This window comes from Alosa alosa, chromosome 12, assembly GCF_017589495.1.
Source record: "Alosa alosa isolate M-15738 ecotype Scorff River chromosome 12, AALO_Geno_1.1, whole genome shotgun sequence".
Classification (NCBI taxonomy): Eukaryota; Metazoa; Chordata; class Actinopteri; order Clupeiformes; family Clupeidae; genus Alosa; species Alosa alosa.
This window is the reverse complement of record NC_063200.1, coordinates 8,791,311-8,813,703: the sequence shown is the minus strand read 5'-3', so window position 1 is coordinate 8,813,703 and position 22,393 is coordinate 8,791,311. Positions and strand designations below refer to the sequence as shown.

The 22,393-nt window shown below is 44.8% G+C and overlaps 1 protein-coding gene across 1 annotated transcript in view; it reads right to left on the bottom strand.

Moving 5' to 3' along the window:
• Positions 1–21,478, bottom strand: part of arhgap24 (Rho GTPase activating protein 24) — a 91,860-nt gene extending 70,382 nt beyond the window's left edge. The window contains 3 exon segments of the mRNA XM_048258538.1: positions 957–1,159; positions 20,458–20,584; positions 21,403–21,478. Of these exon segments, the coding sequence (XP_048114495.1) occupies positions 957–1,159; positions 20,458–20,575 (321 nt within the window). The 5' untranslated portion in view covers positions 20,576–20,584; positions 21,403–21,478.
• Positions 21,479–22,393: the final 915 nt, after the last annotated feature.

The window sequence follows — 22,393 nt, the reverse complement described above, 5'->3', positions numbered from 1 at the left end:
CTTCCCCAGGAAGCTCAGCTATTCCCTTCAACCCCAGCTGTGAGATAATAGAGAAATCATTCGATTCCTTGACAGAGAGCCAGTTGTGACAAGTGAATGTACTCACACATGGCTACTCTCTAGAAATGACCTGATAGAGATTAAAGTTTTGCCCCTTCAGTGCATTTGTGCTTATCTGCTTATCTGATCAGTGTTTCCGGTGCTCTGCACAGGCCATGACTATAATACAGTGGCACTATCATGCCATGCAAAACACCTTCTGCTGCAAGAATCGGAAAGAGTGATGCATTTCCATATGACATGGCGGACGTGGCCCCTCCCCTCTACTGGCCACAGGTCAACACTGCCCTTTATGTCATGAGTCATGCTGGTCCACTTAAAACATCAAACACTCGCATGGCTATAAAAGCATATGAATACTCCAACAGAGATTCCTATAGCACAAGTTGTTTAGTGCTTCAGTTTTAAGAGTAAACCGAGGGCTGGGAATTCACTTTAACAGAATACTACGCATATAAATATAGAATATAGAAGAAACTCGTCATTTTGCTACAACATAGCAGTTGCTGGTGGTGCTTTCAGGTTGTCCAGAGTGCTAACAAGCATCTAATCTTAACGTGTGACTCAGACTCAACAGGTCTAACTGACCGACCTCCCTGGTCACAGCGTGTGTGTGAGAGCCCGTGTGAGGAGATCTTGCAGGGTGGGTGGATAATCCCCCCCCTGAGGCCTCTCTGTGAGGTGATATTTATCAAAGTGATCACGCTGCCCTCGCCCACGCGGCTCTGAACCTGACACCACCTTCTAAAGCGCCGCAGCGGCTCATGGCCCGAGGGGTCAAGCTCCCATAAAGCCTGGGGGAGGATGGACACGGGTGGGGAGGGCAGGGGCAGGACGGAGGGAGGCGCGACGGTGCGGCGTGGTGCGGTGCGGTGCGGGGGAAGGTTTCGACTTACCAGGGCTTTTGTCTCCTCCTCGTCTTTATAGTAGTAGAGCTGGTCCCCGCGGAGCACGAACCAGCGCGTGTGCCAGGTCTTCACGAAGCCGCCCTGCTTCCTCAGCCAGCCACAGCGGAGCGTGGTGGGCTGGCCGCGGCCGTGGCGGGGGCTGGTGCCCCGCGACACGTCCAGCTCTTCCATGAGCAGGATGCTGGGCTTGCCTGCAGACACAACAAAGTCACCAAGTCACAAGAGGACCTCCACGCGCACTGACCAAACATTAGGATATCATAAGGATCCAATCTCTCTCTCTCTTTTACCCTCTCTCACTCTCACTCTCTCAGACCCATTTGCCCTCATTCCCCCTCTTCTCTGCATTCCACCTCATTCCACCTTTTCTTTAATCAGAGCAAGTGCAGAGCCCCTGCTGTTCCACACTCCACAGTCAGAATAGAAACAGTTCTCCCAGTGCACTATCTCTACTGCTGAACAAACACCTGCTCACAACAGGAAGGGGATCTCTGCTGCCTTAGCTCTCTCATGCACACACACTCACCACACAAACATACTCAACACACACACACACACTCTGTGGCACCTCATGATTTGAATATCCTTTCATAGGCAAATGGTTTATAAGGCATGAAATAATGCAGGCGGTGGCGTGGCGACTGAAACTCAGAGAATCCGAAGCCAGACAGTGAATAGCCAAAACATCACACAAACACACACACGCAAATGCACATGCCCACACACAAACACAGAGAGACAAACACAAACACACACACACACACACACACACACACACACCAAGGACTCACAGCCCTTTCACTAACCTCTGATCCCTTTATTAGCTAAGGCTATAGGCCACAATTTACATACAGTCAGACACCCTGTTTGATACTCAAGGTCAAACCGTAAGCTGTGGACATTTAAGCCTCATGCAGCAGGAGGAAAGACTGCAGCGTCTTGGAGCTTGATAGTCTTTCCAATCCTGTAGGTCAGGTCAACAGTACAAGCTAGAGCGCTGGTGTTTTTAAATGGTGTAATGTGTATGAGAATAACAGAGAGAGAGAGAGTGAGAGAGGGAAAGAGAGAGAAAGAGAGATACAGAGGGAGGGAGGAAGGTAGAGCTAGAGCTAGAGCCCAGCGGACTGTTGGAGACATTAGAGAGAGGAGAGAGTCCACAGCAGCGCCTTCCAGCTCAGATAAAAACAGCAGTCGTGAGACTGTGGCCAGGAGCCACAACCATCGATGTGTTCCTGCCTGTCTGTGGACCCCCACACGCTCTGAGCCTGGACACCAGAGGTGTTATTGCACCAAAGTAAATAACTAGCAAAAATTAATGAATAAATCCTTTGACATTGAGGTCACATGGGAGGTGCAGTGGAGATGAGTGACATTTATTCAGCCGATTGTCTGACAGCCAGGCTGGCTTGTGTGAAGTCTGGACCTGAGTGATTTCTCCGTCCTGATTTGGCTCTGTGATTCAACCTTCAGCAGGCTCAGAGGGAGAACATTGTCTGGCTCAGCTGCCATGTCAACAGGCTCCTGACTTGCTGTGTCCACCATCTTCCCACATATCGCTATCATGTCACAGCTGTCAGTGTGGATTTGCTGCTAACAGACTCAGCATAAGTGAATGTTATTTACTTGTGTGTGTGTGTGTGTGACGTGTGTGTGTGTGTGTGTGTGTGTGTGTGTGTGTGTTTGTACTCCACTCATTTCGCCAGAGTACAGTACATGAATCCCTGTCCGTCCACCTGGGGCCAGGCCTGGCAGCTACAGACTGGCCCTGTTTTCTTTGCTCCACGCAGACCATCAAAAACAAACATTTGGTGTCAGATGAGACAGCGCTTTACAGCGCTTCCCTTAATAAATCTATCACCCTGGAAAGGACACCATTTTCTGACAGCAGGATGGCAACACTTGAGTCGAGACGTCTCATGCTCAGTGATTAAGCACATGTGTAACCAATATGAGAGCCACAGCTCGCAGAGGCCTCTGCCCCAGACATAAGGGATTGGAATGAAGATGAAAGTGGGATGTCAGTGCTGTTCTAAGGATTGTTCAAAAACATCTATACATCAAACATCAACAACAAAAACCTCTACATGACAGACAGGTTTGTACCAGAGCCTTTCGCTTGCCAACATGGTCAAATGATGCTCAAAGAGATCTCAAGCAGGCTGCTTTTCCATGGCTCATTTGACATCGCTATAAACAACGAGATGACTTTGGGCTCTGTGTTGTGATGCCAACACACACGCCAGTGAGTGAGTCCCACAGTGAGTGACCCGGGTGGGTGAGTGTGCGAAGCCAATGAGGTTGTAGGAGATGCTGTCGTCAGCTCGTTGCTTCTGCCACGCTGTCACCAGGGCTCTCCCCCGACCGCTCCAGCAACAGCGGGCTTCCAGATGAGTTCCAGATGTGGTGCAGGGGGGGGTGTTAGCAGCCTGCTCAACAAGTGCTGCGCTGGGCTGGGCTGGGCTGCGCTGGTGTGTGTGTGTGCTGTGCTCTGGTGTGCTGCGGTGAAGTATGGAGAAACCCCAGCAGGCTGCTGACTGTTCCACTGGCACCACACCCCTCTAACCCCCCTCCATAACATCCTGCACCAGCCCCTACACACACACACACACACACACTACTCAGTCTGCAGACTTCTCTGGCTTTCATTAGGCTGTCCTCAGGGATTAGTCAGCCTCTCTCAGTACTAAGGTGGGCTTTTCACCGACCAAATCAAATGAAAACACTCGGAGATGCAAAGGGCCATCTGCTTGTGGACTCATGGTGGACACAGAACAGAAGAGGATAAGCAGAGAAGTGAAGAGCAGAAAAGAAAAGAGGAATAGACCCTTTCAACAATAAAAACAAAAACAATGCTTGAACGTTCTATTTGGGCCCCAATCTACTTCCTCTGCATTAAGATAACATATGGAATGTTAAAATGGAAGGGCACTTCTTTTCTTAGCTGGACAGCAGCTAGCTCAGCATAATACATGTAGGGCCTTACCAAACCCGCTTTATTTGTGTACCAAATTCTGTTTACTTCTGTTTACTTTTTGCAGGATCCTGCCTTTCTGTTTTAGTGCTGGTAGATTTGGCTTTATACATTTTATTAAATTTTATGTCCAATTAAAAAAAGTATTTTTAGGTGATAGGGTCTAGGGTATAGCAATGCTAGTATACAGTAACCCCAAAGATTACAAATACACTTTCATGTACACTTTCTTGTACATGTACTTTCATTTGATTCAAGAAATTCCAGTTGGCAGGTACAAGACTTGTAGTGAGTCAGTAAGCCACTTGTGTTATGATAGCCTTCAGTGTGCATTCTAAGTATTAATCTAAGAATACTCATATGCTTCCCAGATGGCCAGTTTTAGTCTACTGTGTCTAGTGTTTGTCGTCTAGAAAGAGTATTTCCTGTTTGGTTCACTACACATTTGGTTCACTACACACTATATCGCTGTAGGACTTTAACCTACCGTACACACCTACCATACATGGTCGATGTGATTACATTTATAGCTATTCTTTCATTAACTTTGGTCAGCTGTCTCTGACAACATCTTTGATGAGCCTTTGTCACTACTGCCACTAATTTTTAGACAGTTAAATGTTACAAATGTATTCCTCTCCTGTCATTTTATTAGTGCAATTCAGACATCAGGCATAGTTCATCATAAAATGACCAAGTATGTCATGGGCAGATGTTGTAGGTGAACATAAACACACTCACATCAGACATACATCAACAAAGCAAAACAGAACACCCATGGACAGAGAGAAAGGCACAAGCACACACACACACACACACACACACACACACACACACACACACACACACACACACACACACACACACACACAAATATACACCCTGGGTGGATGCAGTGTCCCTCCCTCCGTGGTGTCTTTCTGTCAAGCCACAGCTTTGTTACCATGCCAACATTCCTCATTACGCTATGTCTGTGTTTTAGACATTGGTGTATGTAGCCTGTGTGTTTGTGAGTCAGAGTCAATGTACAGACTGTGGGCAAACTATCTGTACGTTGTGTTTATGTACCTTATATTTGGGCATGGGTGTGTGAGGGTGTTTCCAGCCTCGTGCCACAGTCCTGTCAACATGCCATCCCTCTTAGTCTGGGATTTATCAGGCTTGTCTGCTGGAAGTGCTTACTGCTCAGCAGAGTGTCCCAGGCAGTGCCTGATGGAAAAGAGCAAGCCTCCGGAGGACCCGGGCTATCTGAACCTCTGGGAGGTCGAATACATCACCCGCAAGGACATTATCAGGACGATCAGCGCTGTAAATTCAGAGCGTGAGTCGGCGGGGGAGCTTCTAACGCCTCTAGGTTCATTTCTTGGCAGACCACGTCCACCATATATCCACTTGGACTCCAATAAAAGCGCTCGCAGTTTACCGCTTTTAATACACAAACGATCACAGAGTTGGCCCCGAGTCAAAGACGAGAGGAGAATCCAGTCAAGTTGTTTACATCAGACACTTCAAACAAAAGGACCTGAGAGGAAGTGATGGTGTACCAAAACAGCCCTGAAGGGCTTCTCCATGCTAATTGAGTCTGTGACATGGAAATGATTTGTCCAGACATGAGATGGGTCTAATGCGTGTGTGTGTGTGTGTGTGTATTGGGCCAGGGGTCCCTGTGTGTTTGGCCTCGTGTGGCATGTGCCTTTTCAGAGGGTGACGGGGCCACTCGGGCCCCCCCAAACACTGTGGCACTGTCTGGTCTAAAAGAGCTTATTGATGAAGTTCATGAATAAAATATCCACTTCAGTCTGGCAAATGGCTGCCTAGGAGAGAGAGGGGACTGGCTGGGGGGACATCGAACTTGTATTATTAATGACATTTTCGTCCGAAGCCAGACTCACACAGAAAGAGTACAACAATCGAAATTAAAATATTGGCATTTTAATAGAATCGGTCTACATTCTGATATATGAGGAGAGAGGTGGAATGTGCGCCAGACAGAGGAGAGGAGAGAGAGAGATTCATATTTCCATCACTGAAGCTACTCAGAGGACACTCAACTCACAACATGTAACAAAAGAACGGCAACTGGAAGAGGTGACCTTCAGTCTCCAAGAAAAGACACTGCTGCAAAGCTGCAATCGCTAACCTCGCTTGGCTGCAAGTCTTGTATTTGTAAACAGGAAAGAGAATTCCTTATGGCTGCAGAGAACCAGAGCGAGCTACACGGCCGCTGTGGTGCTCGTCTGCTGATAGTTGCTTATCCTACATGACTGGTCTCCATATGCTAAAAACACTCAGCATCCAGCAGAATTGAAGGCTAATTCACTGACAAGGAGCACTTGATTCAGAACTGCTACAGAATCCACAAAGGCACAAGAGTATCTCTTCATCTCCTCTCTGGACCCTTCTTCTCGCTGTGGTACTCAGTAAAGGGGGTATCTGAGTGCACACAGTGCAACTCACATGCCCTTGCTCATTTCAGCTTGACTTTGTACATTTGACACATTCCACTTTCAAGACTGTAAAAAAGCCTCTGAGCCTGAAGTCACAAGCATCTGCCCTTTAAATGCTAAACATTTATCTTGACTGGGACTGACCAATCATACTGGACTGGCCTTAGATCACTGTAGATGAGGACTATCTATGAAAACTGTTACTGAGAACAACCAGGATACCACAGCACCTTTAGGCCAGCAAAACCATTCCTGCTGTGTCTTGACCATACAGTTTGATTTATTGCCCATTTATACCACAGGATTCACAAACAACAGCCTTTGTCCATTATGAAATTGGACGAAGATCAGGAAGTTAAATTAGATTTAAGTTACCATTTCAGAGCTCTTAGGGATTGTTTTCTCCTATGGAAACAACACTGACAACTAAACCTCTCTCAGAGAGATTGATTATGGTACAATGTATGTCACTATTTTTCAAAGTAATGCATCCATATCAAATAAATCTGGAATAAGAATGTTCTACCCTTTTATATGAGGTCAGGCACTGTCCTGTAACTGGATTAAGAATATAAATCGTCTACACACAATGACTAAATCCTGGACTTGGTCGCAGCTCTGTTTTCCCATGGCCATTCTGTGAGAGTGATGGTGAGGCAGAGAGGCAGAGAGACAGAGCGTCGTCTCCTGGGTAGTGGGTCATGATGGGGGAAACTAGGCTGTATTCCAGCGAGTGTGTACAACGTCCTGTGGGTGACTGAGTATCTAGTTGACGCTGTCCCAGCAGGGAACAGACAGTGCAGAAGATTGGCAAAGATGAAAAAAGAGAGGGGGGCAGAAAGAGTAAAGAGGGGGATGTTGGGGTTGGATAAGTACATTAGCAGTGGAGTGTGTTGGCAAAGGGACAGAGGAAGAGAAGAGAGAGAACGGGGGGGGGGGGCTGGCAGGGTTCAGACCTGGAGAGATGGAGCAGCAGATGAGCTCCAGTGGAGTGATGGAAGAGGAGGGGGGCATGGAGCTGTGACCCATCTGGGCTTCTCTGTAAAAGGATCCCCCCTACTGACAGAGGGAGAAAGGGGGTTGCCAGTGCCCTGGATCAGTCAGGCTTTAGAAGATCATCTCTAACCCTACTCACAGGTGGCATGCCCATTGGCACAGGAGGGGTGGATGCCAGTCCAACGTTCAGAAGAACGCCGTTTTCATTGTAACATTTATAGCTGAACGTGTCTGGCCAGTCTCTTTAGTAAAATGTAGATTTCATTATACAGGGCAATAGTGTTCTCTTCACAAAGTAAAAGGTTCACCTCAACATTCATTACCCTACAAATATGCAAACCCATGCAAATTAAGTTGCTATGTGAGATGACACTTCATCAGAGAGAACATGAGAGTGTCTAGCTCTTCCATGTCTCCTAACTGACAGCATAGGGCTGGGGAGAGCAGGGGGGGGTGCCGGCTGCAGTCTGGAGGTGGCTATTGACAGTGAGATGTGGCAAAGTGCGGGGAGGTGGCTATTGACAGTGAGGTGTGGGAGAGTGCAGGGAGGTGGCTATTGACAGTCTGGGGATGGGGAGAGTGATGGCGCTGGGGTATTGGCTTTCTTTGCTTGCTCAGTGTGTTTGCACTAGAGCAGGGGAATGTGACAGGAACTTCCGTACACAAAAAGGCAGGCTCCATGTTTGACATAGCCCCGCCTGGAGTCCCACGTATGTGCGAAAAGTGACAGCTCCACTTTCACGGACTCTCAGTTTCAGGATCTAGTCTACTGGAGTGATATGACTGATGTCATTTACAAAGTTAAGGCTATAGTTGTTGTGTTAATGTTTTCTCTTCCTTAAATGAAAGTCCATATCCAGGTGTCTTGAGCTCTGGGCAGAACTTGACTGTGAATGGCAAAAATACACAGTAAAATTGCTGGCTGTTTATGACGTATTAAAAAAAGCCCGCAGGGGAGACAAGCCGTGATGACTTCGATAATCTACAGTGCGCTTGAGCACTTAGGACCTCTGATGAATCCCTGGTGAATTGTGGTCATGAATTCTTTATTTCACATCGATGTGGTCTTTTTTCGAGTCGGCCCTTGTAACCGGGCAGCCGGAGCCATTATCCTGGCCATCTGTTTGTCTGTCTGTGTCTTGGGGAGAGCTGTCCGACAGCTACTGACAGCACAGGGAGAGAGCAGGAGCTGGTTAACAGCTAATGTTCCGCCAGCTCAGCGGTCTCCGACACATAACATCCATAATGCATACGCTATCAAAGCTACATAGCACACACAATAATGGGAAGAATATTACACATACACCTTATATTACATCATTACTGAGAAAACCGTTCCAATAAGCTCATTAAATTTGATATGTCTGACCTCTTGGAAGTAGACAATGTTGTTACTCATCTAACCACAGCATACATCAACATCTAATTGCCATGACCGTAAAGGTAAACACGCCATGACGGCTTTCAAATTCATCATGAAAGTAATTTGAGCCAGAGCCATTAATTCCACGCCACTGATTGTCTGTTCACCAGATATCTGGAACAATGAGGAAACACTGCACATTTATGATCTTAGTGAAGCATTAGAGCCATTTAAGACTTTAATCAAACCTATTTTCAAAACAAATTCAGTAACACCAGTCTACAGCCAGTGAGAAGAGCAGAAGTTCCTTTAAAACATCTGAACACAAGAACACAATGGCTACTGTACATCATCCACTGGTGTCTTGCCACTTGCTTGTACCATCCATAACAAACTAAACAAAACAGTTGAAAAGGGCAAGCCTTTAAATGGGGAATCCTTTTCCTGCATTTAAATGGGTTGAAACGATGAGACAAAAAATCTCTGTGCAAAACAATCCATATTTAGTATTGTGGATTGGTGATGACTTCCGACACATTCACATTGCAATCACATACCACAATTGATGAGCCACATTGTGCAACCACCTTCAAGCTCAGCTATGTTAGATCAACACATCAAAGCAGAGTAAAATCTATCAAGTGAAATTATGAAAAAGAAAAAAATCTTTATTATACCGGCCCAATCAAAACCTCAGTCATGGTAGTATGTGGACAAGACATACACTGCTGTTCAAAACCATGCTATCCAGTATGTGAGCTCAGGTGCTGTGTTTTACTGTGAGGAGCTGCCAAAAGCCCTCCAATATACCCAGATAGACATGTTTGTGTTTAGCAGCTTATTTCCGTAGTAGTAAGACACTTTTAAAGGCCAGATGAGCTCCAGTTGTGGCATTGAAAGACATTAAAGTCCGTTGGTTTTTGAATGGTCCTGCCCACTGCTCAGGAGCCTCTACAAGGAGACCAAGGGGACAAGTGACAGGATTCCCTCTGACAGCTGCCATGGCTCCATAAACAAGAGATTTCTGGTTGTAGTGCTTTTGGAGATTTGCAGTGAAGCTTCAATTTGTACATTTCTGGTGGTCCACAAAGCACTGTGTTCTTTCCCCTGAGACTGTCTGGAGAGGAAAGACACACACACACATACACACACACACACACACACACACACATTCATACACACACACACACACACACTTAAAGTAGAGGTGGAATGGGGTGGAATTCTTTCTGAATGGTCTGATCTGTTCAAACATGGCAGTTAGCAGCAAGGTAAGATCAATCACCTTGACAGTCCTGAGCCGGAGGGGCCCTCGGAAGAAGCACGTTAAAATAGCGTGCTGCCGAGCGCCACTCTGAATGAAGCGCCCAACAGACGTATATTACATTCCCAGTCCTCTACAAGGTCCATCTGTCCTCAGAGGAACAAAGCACTTCACATAATTAGTTATCATATCAGAAGCCTTAAACAAAAAGAAAATCAAGACTTCTGAAAGACGCTCCGGGGCCAGAGACACTAGACACAGTTTGAGTCGTGCTTTTCACTTCCCTGTGATGCAGTAAATTGTTTAAATAGACTCTGGTGGTATCCAGGGGGGTGGGTAGCAGCAGTGCCCACACGGTAGACTCAATGGTGAAGACAAATGTAACCCTGCGGTGGGCCAACACAGTTGCTGTGAAGCTGGGGTAAGGGAGTGGGTGGGTGGGTGGGGGGTCCGGAGGTAACGGAAGGCAGCGGGCCTCTGCTAGGGTGGTGTTGCGGGTGTGGGGGGTGTGAGGTGCTCTCATGTGTACGGAGTGGACAGAGGTCACGAGGAGGTCGAACCCTGACGTCCAGCACTGAGAAGCACTCCGGGGGCCACAGAGGTGTGTGGTGGACACTGGTGAGCACATCACTGAGAATGATGTCACTATCAGGGGCAGTTTCTAGGGCAAGGCACTGCGGCTTCACACTTCTGGGTGATTTTTCAATATTTTGTCTGAAAAGGGAGATCGTTATGAGAACCCCTGGCCTCTACTGTACCTCTCTCTAGAACTTCCAGATCTCCTTTACACTGTACAGGAGATTTACATATCTAACACTTCCCATATACCCGCATACTCTTTCCACTTGCTCTACTCTTCAAATGTCTTTAAATGTCTTCTGAAAGCTTCCATGAATCCATTTGAAACTAACACAAGCAACTGATTCACAGGTTAAATGTACTTTACTCTCCCCAGTAAGTCTGCTGGATTCTTGCTAATGCAGCCTGTGACAAAGCAGGCCCTGGACTCTGAGTCATGCATGACAGAGACATGGAGAAATGAGCCTCTGCCAGTTAGAGAATACATCATAGAAAAAAAGGAAAAAAGGAGCTGTCTATTTTCGTCTGCAAAGACATGATTGTGTCAACGTGTGTGAGGAGACATTATGGAAATGTCAGAGGAAATCATTACTCAGTTGTTTTGTTCGAGGAAAGCGAGGACTTGCTGTCCAGTGTCCAGTCATGCTGTGTTCGAACTTTTAAAGTAGGAGGATAGAGGATGATATGTCTCGGACAAAGCCACTGGTCTTCCAGACAAAACAGGAAGCATCCTGAAGATAACTGCATCTGACGGGGCCGTTTTACTGGGCGCACTCCAGTCAATACGGGCCACGAACTGGCTGGAGTTCAGTAGCAGAGACACTCTGAGCACAGAACACACCAACATCCCTGGTGAGCCTGCACATAAACACACTCACTGACACACACACACACACACACACACACACACACACACACAGTCCTAAGGCTCTGTACAAACAAATAGATTTGTCTGTTATTATGGAGTTAACACCCTAAAATCAGGAGCTATCTTTGAGTTTCCACTGCAGTGTATTTGCGTGCACCTCCCACTCCCATCCCACCGTATGAATAAAGCAGTCAAATAAAGCTGAACAACTCTAGAAATAAGCCTGCCGTCCCATACTGCACTTGTGTGGGTCCTCCTCTGTCATGTCATAGAGTCTAATCTCAGAGCACTCCACTTATATATATCACTTTCAGATCCCATTGTAATTTCAGTGTCACATCTCATCTACATAACTTCAAACACACCCTCCCTACATACATACAGTACAGAATGTATTGATATTTTTATATCCCTCTTTTTCCTCCTCCTCTATCCACCCCTCCCTCCCTCTCTTCCTCTCCTCAGGATGAACAGATATCACAAAGCTGGACCTGGCCGCCCACGACAGCTGACAGCAACCTGATCTCAGGGTATTGCAGCGGAGCCCAGGCTCTGCAGACATTCCTCACGCAGCTCCCCTCCACTCTCCCTTAGCGCCGCACTCCTCTTCTCTCTCTCCGACGCTTATTTACCTTCATTATCTGTCGTTCCCTCATCCACCCCTCCCTCCCTCCCTTCCTCCCCCCCTCGCTTGCACCAGAGCTCTCAATCTTTGCCTTTCCTTCACACCTCTGCACAGCTCCTGCAACCCGACAGTAATGTCTACCATCCAGGGTCTCTCTCTCTCTCTCTCTGTATGTGTGTGTATACAGTATGTGTGTGTGTGTGTGTGTGTGTGTATACAGTATGTGTATGTGTGTGTATGTGTGTGTGTGTGTGTGTGTGTGAGTCTCTTTGTTACTCTCACTCATTATGTCTCTCTCTCAAGTCTTTCTCTTTCAGTCCCCCTGTTCCTATGGTGAAGACATACCAAGTGCTCGCCACCCCCCAACGGTTGATGTGCTTCTTGCCATCTTTAGTGCCCGGCCAGTGTTCAGTGCCCGGCCCCTCTCCCTGGCTCCCCTCTGTGTCTACAGCAGGCACAAAGACCCACTCCGTGCCCTCGGGAGAGCTCCATGGGACAGTGACAGAGACATCACCCTCCCTCTGATGTTACACTCACACAAACACACATTCCACACAGCCAGGACACCTGATACACCACATTCAGCACCAAATGGATTTCTCTCGTCTGTGAATAGTATACAAGAGTGAGACCCAAGTGTGTGTGTGTGTGTGTGTGTGTGTGTGTGTGTGTGTGTGTGTCGTGTGTCAGCGTCTCTGTTTCTGTGTTTGCTTCTTTGAAAGTACCAAATACTTCTGGTGTCCTTGAAATTCAAGTTTAACACAAGCCAGACTGTACCCCATATTATATGACCATCTTGTAGTTCAATTTTGACTCCCTTCCGTCTCCAATGTCCTCCCATCTCATTGGACATTTATCTGATCATTACTTAGATGCGTTACAGTCTGTTACAGAACTTCTACCAATCCAGTCATCAACAGCAATACCTCTTCTCACTGGTGACAAGTCTGGCAGCAAGAAATCGATTAAAATGTCACCAAATCCCACTGAAATTCCTCTCAAGAGAAACTTGTCTACCACAACCCAATCCAGAAATTCCCTAAGCTGTGTTTTTATGCCTGAAAATAGTTGGCTTCTAGCTGCAACAGCTTAGTAATTGGCACTGCTGGTGCAGAGAAGTGAAACCAGCTCAAAAGCACAGTTTGAGGAGGCATGGGTTTCTGTGTGCAGGGGAAATGACACACACACAGAAATAGTCCCTGACTCAGAAACATCTGACGAATGAAAATCTGACCGTTAGACCCCCCATCACCATGCACACACAAACACACACACACACAAAACACTGCTCTCCTCATGAAGAAGGTTTATACATAGACATGATAAGAGAGAAAGCAGCAGAAGCAGACAAGTCATCCCTGTCATAGTGCACACACATGGACACAGACACAACTCAACAACACACACATACACACTGATAGCTTGCGACCCTCTCTCTGCCATTCTGATAATGAGTGAAAAGGGGTGAGAAGACCTGTCCAGTGAAGAGATATGACCTCTAAACATTACACACATACACGGACAGAGACATACTTACACACACATGAACGAACACATACACACTCACACACAGAAATACACTAACCACAGATTGCAACACTTAACCACTCTTACTATATGTAGTCACAAACTTTAACTTCCTAAACAACACATATACTACTGCACAGGTGTACCTATTGCCAGATGCAGTTCATACGCACAAGTCAAGCACGGGAGTTTACACTGGCATGTAAACAAAAGCAGAGACTGCTCTCAAAGAAGTGCATACCTCTGAAAACCAACTCTTCACCAGACGCAGTTTCACTGTCCTCTTCGCTCTCGGTCTCTCCTTACACAGCACACACGTAAAATCCACTGGCACACTCTTCAGAGAACAGCACAGTCCAAACGAGAGAGGAGATCCAACACTGTAGTCACCTCCATGTGCCTAAGCGTACAGACTGAGAGGGGAGAGTGTGAACCAGACTGCGAGAGAGAGAGAGAGAGAGGGAGAGAGAGAAAGAGAGAAGGGGGGAGGAGGGAGAGAGCGAGGGCTGTCATAAACTTTTCCCCTGACTGCTCAGACCATCTGCATGCACCGAGTCTCTCGAGGGACGGCAGCCACTATCAGCCGAGCAAAGCCACCAGGGGCTCAAGGGGCAGCCCATGTGTGTGCACTTGCATTACCCCCCCCACACACACACACACACACACAATATACCAGCCCAAATTATGTTCATAAACACAGAAGCATGACAGGCAGTGTGTGAGAGGGAAAGAGATAAGGAAGGGGTGTGACTACAGATTGTTTGTGCGCGTGTGTGTGCGTGTGTGTGCGTGTGTGTGTGTGTGTGTGTGTGTGTGTGTGTGTGTTGCGCGTGTTGTGTGTGTGTAAAATCTCATGTCGTGAGACAAGTCATGTTTTCAGCTTCTGCAAAATCACTCACTTCACACTCTCAGATTTAACACACAAGTCTGGCAGAGTGTTCCCACCACCAAGTACAAATACAAACACTTTTTTCACTAACTCAGCTTGTCAGTCACAGTCAGTCACAAAGTCAGAGCTCCGTCTCTCTCTCTCTCTCTGGAGGCAGCAGCAGGTCCCCCCACAGTCTGTGTGTTCCCTGGAGTGAGAGCATAGCACTGGGGTAAGCCCCTACTGTTGACCTCACATACCTGTCAATCACTCATTAACACAGACATGCACACAACACTCACGTATACACATGATAGCACGCACATACAGACACAGATACACACACACACATGATAGCATGCATGCACATACAGACACAGATACACACACACACACACACACACGTGTGCATGCTCACACCCACAGACATTTCCACATACATTCCAGTGTGTTGCTGATTCCCGGTGAGGAGAGTTGTTTCCACACATACCACATCATTATCGTAAGTCCCATACCTGCATCACCTCACCTGTCCATGCTTGCTTTCCCTCACTACACTCCAATCACCCACTGACATATACAACTGACTTGTGCGCTCATCCTTGCTATAGTCAAGTACACCCACACTTCACAGTGTTTCAGTGAGATGAAGGCATCAAGTAGGTTATGAGGTGGAATCAAAACGTCTGCCCCTGCACAGGGGACATTGGGCTGGTCGCCCAGCAGAGGAGAGAGGCGAGAGTGTCACGCGTGATTGACAGCATGCTGTTCCTGATCCTAGCCTAGGTCCTGTGTCTGTCTGAGCCAGAGGTGACTGATGGGGAACTGCCTGCACAAACAGGGGAGGGGCCGTGTGTGTGTGTGTGTGTGTGTGTGTGTGTGTGTGTGTGTGTGTCCCTCGCCCAGCCACTGCACCAGCTGAACACACACTGTATAGGGGACAGTGGGAAGTGTGTGATGTTTGCTGCATAGATTTATAGCACTGACATTCCTGTACTTATAGGGTGAATCAGAAGGGGGTCTCAAAGGATCTCTGGGTCTCACACACAAGCATAGGCTATACACAATATGTATTAACATACTGTAGTAACAGTTAACAAATATGTATTATTCCTGACACAGACTAACCAATTTAGGAGCTAATATGCAATGATGACAATGGTTACATATCCATTCAATTAACTTTCCAAAATGAACAGATGACATATTGCAGTCAAGTAATAGCTGTTTGTCATACTATCACTTACTTTACTGATTCAAAATCCTGATCTGTATAATGTCTCAAATTTAACCTGCAATTCTGTGTTTGAAATATAGTTTCAAAATTGTATTTTTGTTGCATTCATTTATTGGTCACTTTATGTTGGCTGAACACATACCCACCATAAGTCAATGGCACTGACGCATACAACACACTTACTGTGTATTCATGCAAAAAGGTACAAAGAATAAAGGTAGTAGGCAGAGAAAGCCATAGCTTCAAACACACATGCATACACATGTCAAATATGTATGGCTAGCCATCCGCCACTACATTCCAGAGTTTTGACATTCCTGGAACTCCTTATCTTCTAAACCATAGATAACATTTCTAGCGAGAACATGATGTATATCCACATTCTGCAACATCACAACAATAGAACAGACTTGGATGACTTGGACAACAGACTTGGATGAGAATAATCTTAACCCCACAAGATTGATATATTAATACAGCATCCAAATGAAACATGAGTTGAAAACACCCACATGGAGTCTCACTAAAAGCAATTTAACTGGATATTAGACAGGTATACAGTACATGTAAGCAAATAAGAGTGATATATTTCAAAGCAGATGCTTTGATGTCTTTGGCACTGACTGCTATTCATATCTTTTCACAAGTGAAGAACTCTCGGGATGAGCTCTGACTGACATGAATAAAAATCTATACAGAGTTGTGGCTTTACCAAAGATTCTACAGCACGAGGCTCCAACACAATTTCATCAGAAAACTAAGTTTTGCCCCAGGAGCTGTGGCTGCCTGGCTCTGCTATCAAGGACATGAATTACCATCATCTGACAACATTAAAGTCAAACTCTTGCCAATTTATAAACTTGTTTTCACCCTAAATTATTCAGAAAACCACCTTGCTGTTGGTCATGGGTATCAGACTATGATGTTCATCTTTTCAAGAGAACATAATACACAAGGGTTCACTGTTACATTGGGCCAAGAATGAGGCACCTGGGTTCCTTCCCAGGAATATCCTCTTCTAGATAAAAGTTGTATACCTGTAGCTATCCCAACATTTTCCTGATAACTGCCACACTACCACAGTTGTTGACTAAAGAATTTAACTCTTCATTAGATGTTTGTATTTCTTCCTGCTATAACAGCTAAATATTTGATGATAATTTGTAGATGTATTTACAAATTCCCTTTCTTTGTTTTTGTTTAAGTAATTAGTATATTACCTTCCCTGTGTCATTTTTAATTGCAAAATTCTAAGTAAACACACTGTTCAGAAATATTATCAACAGAATTTAAAACAACAAGTCTTTGTAAATATTTACATATTTTCGTGGCAAAGGTCATCACTACACACTGTGTCCATATGGTTGCTTTCCCCTCCATTACATCCCAGCTAACGGCACGAGAGAGGAGAGATGCCGAGACACTCAGGTGTCATTAATCACCATGGTTACAATGGGCCTCCGTGTTGATGATGTGCACGTGCTGCCCACTGTGCCACAGCTGTTGACCACAAGGTTCCCACAGCCCTCAAGGAGACTTTCAGGTCAAACAGCTGAAGCCAGGCTCAGGGCAATGGAGTTACTAGAGCAAACCCTCTAAATCCGTCTGACCACTTTTCTTTTAAATGAGCATTTAAATTCAGGCTCCTATAGGTTTTTGCCTATAAATCGATATTTCAGACCAGGAAGAGAGTGGTATTTAGTGGGTTTAGAAGTTAAATTATTTGATTAGCGTATACTATGTGTGGAGAGCATCCCCTCACCATCTTTATCTCATTTTTGACATAGGTGGCATTTAGAGGCTTTTGCATCTGAATCCTTCAATTTGAGTTTGCAGTGCAAAGGAATACAGCCAAGAATATGGTCCCATGAGTCTTATGTGAAATTTGCACATTTTATTGCACTATTTGCAATATTTATATTTCTGCCACTTAGAAAAGAATAAGCCACAAACTAAGTCAAAATTCTGAGACACTAAGTTGAAATTTTGAGATTGGCCTACTTAGTCAGAATGTTCAGATCCTAAGTCAAATTGTTGAGATAAGAAGTGTCAATGCAATGCAAAGTCTCAGAAATTTGACTCTCAATATTCTGACTTAGTATCTCAGAATTCTGACTTTTCAAATGACTTTAAAAAAATATTTTATCAAGTGGCGGACACTGGCTTCCACACTGATAGACACAACAAGTTTCTGGTTATAGATAACAATGTTACATCATTAACCAACATGAAAAACTCCCAGCTGCTTTTGTCTGAACGGGTTTATGGCAAACTACAATGAGGATGCCGGAGGTTTACAACTATCAATAGTGTTTTCAACCAGGGGAGTTGAGAGTGAGAGAGAGAGGGAGAGAGGGGAGGGGGTTAACAAGATTGTCCAGTAAAGTAAATCGCTATACACATCAGTTAAATATATATACAGCTTATGGTTTGTTGCTCCTATTCATAATAGTTTGTTTATGAATAAAATGGTCTTTCCAAATATAGATTTGTACTCTGAGAATGAAGACAAGCCTGATTCAACCTATTCTTTTTCACAAAAGCAACCATTACTGCTCCTATGATCCTGCTATCCACAAGGACACCCCAGGCATTTTCCACCCTCAACACAAGGCTCTAATGGTTTCTCCTCTTCGCTGGACTTACAGTACATCCTGTTCCTGTAAAGGACACACAAAAAGGAACTAAAAATACTATGTCACTGCAGATTTCTCATGTTTCGACAGAGGTCGTATATCCACAAAATGTTGATTCTATTCTATCTGAATCTGGCTCTTGCTGAAAATGTGAGAATATGGTTGCTTTCCCCTCCATTACATCCATACAAAAGTGAGAATAAAATGTGTTTACACAGAAATGGAAATCAGAACTGATCAGTGTGTGCTTTACTGAACGGTGACAAAAGCCCCGCACCATTTTTCTAGTGTACTTCTGTCTGAATGACTATTTTAGCAACAATATACTGTAACCGAGTTCTCAAAACAAATTTGAGAGAAGCTCTGGGAGTTTTAACACAAGCTGTGGTCATCTTACACAAACTATTCCAACTCAGCTGGTTTCCACTTCCACCACAGCCTTTAGCTTAAGGGCTTGGTCAAACCCCAATTTCTCAATCACCACCTGCTGTCTTTCTTCCAATTAGGAAGTACAACTGACGTGTTTGCCAGGAATCATCTCTCAGTCGCTAGCTTTAACTGCCTGATGTCGTCATCAATGACTCAAAACTCTCAAATATATCCTAATATATCAGAACCAGATTTTGTTGTGAAGATGGATGATGGTGGGCACTTGTTTACATTTGGTTCCGCTGTTGCAAAGCCTGTTTGTTGCTTGTTCAACCACTGTTTACTATGGTTGTTATAGTTACATGTTTATGAAAGAGCATTTATATGGGACAGTGAATAAACATTTTTACCAGATCTACTTCACAGGTATCCCAATATACAGAATTAATAGTCCCCCTATTAGCCAATCAGAAAACAGTATTTCTTGTCTCCGGGGAATAACTAACTGTATTGAGTAAGATGTAATAATGACTGTCACTCACAGATGATTGGTTGCTAATAATCAAATTACTTCCTGTTGTTTAAACCCTAGTACCATGGTTTCACAGATGTGTGAAGCTCAACAGACATCCATCATTCTTCACAATGTGTATTCTGTAATATCGTAAGCAATACTGAAATATTTTTTTCCATGGGTGTCCATCATTTGACTGTACTGTATTCCTTACTCCCTGGATTGACAAACACGCAACCTCAGTGACACACAATGTCATTAAGGCAACAGAGGGAGCCATCCTAAAGCAAATAAACTCCACGGCCGGCCCTGTGAGAACGCGTGGGGGCTGGAGCCTGAGTGGAGACCCCGGCCACATAACAATCTCATCCTTTAGGTTCCCATGACATCCATGTCCCACAGGCTCTGACCCCTGAGTCACAGGACACCGGTCACCAGGGGTCATCACAGACTAACAATGTTAGATAACAGACAACAGCACTGTACGCGGCGCCAGTACTTTAAGGATGAGCATATGAGTGCACACTGATGGCCAGTCGAGGGCATATGTATTGTATACAGAAGTCACAAATCATCCACTAGAGGAGACCAGTGAGGGTCAGTGGGCAGTACAGAGAGAGCCTAAGCAATAGCTGCCTCTGACCGATGAGGAGGGAGATCCAGAGGAGGATGTGTTTACAAAAGTGAGGAGGAGAGGGAAAGAATCTGCTTATTTGGTGAGATTCCAGTGTTGACACATACCATGGACCTGACTTAGATCATGACGTGAAATAGTCTTAGACCTCACCTGATTGTATGTTTAAATACTAAACAAGAAAGGAATGAGGACAGGAGAGAAATGTTACAACAACTGACAATTAAAAATTCAGGAGAATTACGCAAAGAGTTTTAGAATGATGAAGACCTGTAAAAGAACTGTAAAATATCAAATAACCACAGTTTGATAGGCATAATGCATTTTCAATGGATTCACACAAGACGTAAATACGGTGTTTAGATACTTTTACAATATATTCTGATGAAGATATTATTCTGAAGATACTTGGCAAATAAGCAGACTGCACAAAAAAACCTATGAAAACCTGAATATCTATATCTCTGAAAAATACTGTTGTTTTAGTCAAGACATGCTCAGCTTTGCCCCGGCCATCATATTAAACATCATCTGTGACATTCGCCAACATGCTATTTACAGGTCCCCAGACTCAGCACTACGGTGACTCACCTATGTATTTCTGACCAGTGACCCTCTGCTGCTCCTGTGAACTGCACGCTGTGTGCTGTGTGTATCTCAGTCCTGACCAGTTGAGACACGTCTCTGTCCCCCTCTGACAGCTGCGCATGGGTCTGCTCTGGAAGCACAGACTGAGTCATATCCAAGTTGTATCAGATGACAGCCGTCACCACTGAGACTATGGCCACAAGCAGGAGTTGCATCACGCTCTGGTCCTGCTGAAAGGTGCTGTCACAGGGTCTATCCCTCGACAATGTTTACATCTGCTTTTTGGCAAGCCACCACATACACTACATCTCAGCAGTAGAGGGATATAGTGGAGGAGGGATCAGTCTGACCAACATTTTAATTTGTTCCCTGTTAAATTTAAGTATTATATTGTTTTGTATTTGTATGTCGCTTTGGACAAAAGCGTATCCATAACCATATCTATCATTGTCACATCTGACTAAGTTCTATGACATAATCCAATTTGGATTTCCAATTTGACCATATTCAAGAGGTGTCAACATAATCATAAACAGTGCCTTATTTCAGTAGCAAATTAAATTATCATATTTGCTAGTAGATAACATGCTAAAAAATAACATCACTTAGGCCTACAAGCAATTTTCACATGACAAGAGATAAAGAGGGAATAAAAAAAGGAGAGAAAGCATACTGTTGTGATACTGCACACGATATATTAACAATTTGAACTTCCTTTTTCATTCGTTGAAACTATGCACCTTCTGAAACTCAATATATAAGACTGATAATGCCTTTCTTTACACAATAATTTAGTTAGCCTACAGGTTAAGCCATCAGCCAGACCAATTACCTCAAGCACCTGGCACTCCACAAGATCTTGGTACAACCCTACGCTGTCTTGGCACAGTGTAGGCTACCACACAAACCCAGTACTCTTTCTGGCAACAGCAGGTCCTGTATGTTTACCTGTGATAATGGTTAAGAGAAGCGGCGGATATTCAAACTGGCAGCCTTTGATGCACGCTGGGCAAGGAAGCAAATGAAAGTTTTAAGTCAAGCGTTAACCTGCAGGGTGTCTGAACTAAAGCAGCAACATTGGACCCCTCATTCCTCCACACAACCTCAAAGCACGACGTTGAGCAAGCATGACTTTGCATTCTAGTTCTTAACTATTATGTTGTCCCAGTCGAATGCGCCTCGTATGATAAGTGCTAATTACACAAGACGTGGGACATGTTTATTTAGGCTACAGGTTTAGGCCTACCTCCCATTCTGTTAAACAGCACCTCCAGCTGTACTATACAGATAGTAGCCTAGCCTAGGATTGGATATATGAGGTAGTTAGATATCTGTTATGAAGTTAGCAAACATTGACATTAAAATAATGTTGCAGGTAGAATGAGTAGATCTGGGAAACAATTTACTAAGTGGGCCTAGGCCTGTCCTATCATTGTAACGTCACTGAAAAAAGCAGGTGGACATGTGACCTTGTCGAACTGCGATTGAGCACAGCCTTTTCATTAATTTCAAATCATATCCGATCTAGCAATATATGTAAGTAGGAGTAGGCCTAATCATGTACCGAGAATGTACATATGGGATTTGTTCATTTCAGTTTTAGCATTTTAACACATTAGGCCCTGTACTTGCTTGTACCATCACTGCAATATTACACTCTGGGTACTCTACTGCCATCAAGTGGTAGCCTAGCCCTATAGGCCTATATTTTCACAAAGCAGCTTGGACGCCTGGTAGGCTACTGCTCTCAAATGATGTAGCCTATCAGCTAGAGCAGGGGTCTCAAACTCAAATGAGCTGGGGGCCACTTCTGCCAATGTCATCTGATTGGAGGGCCACATCAGTGTTAAAGAATAATACAAAAAATGCAATGTTTTTTTTCAAATACTGTATTTTCAAACACAAAACTACAAACAGAAAGTGCAAGTATTTTTTATCT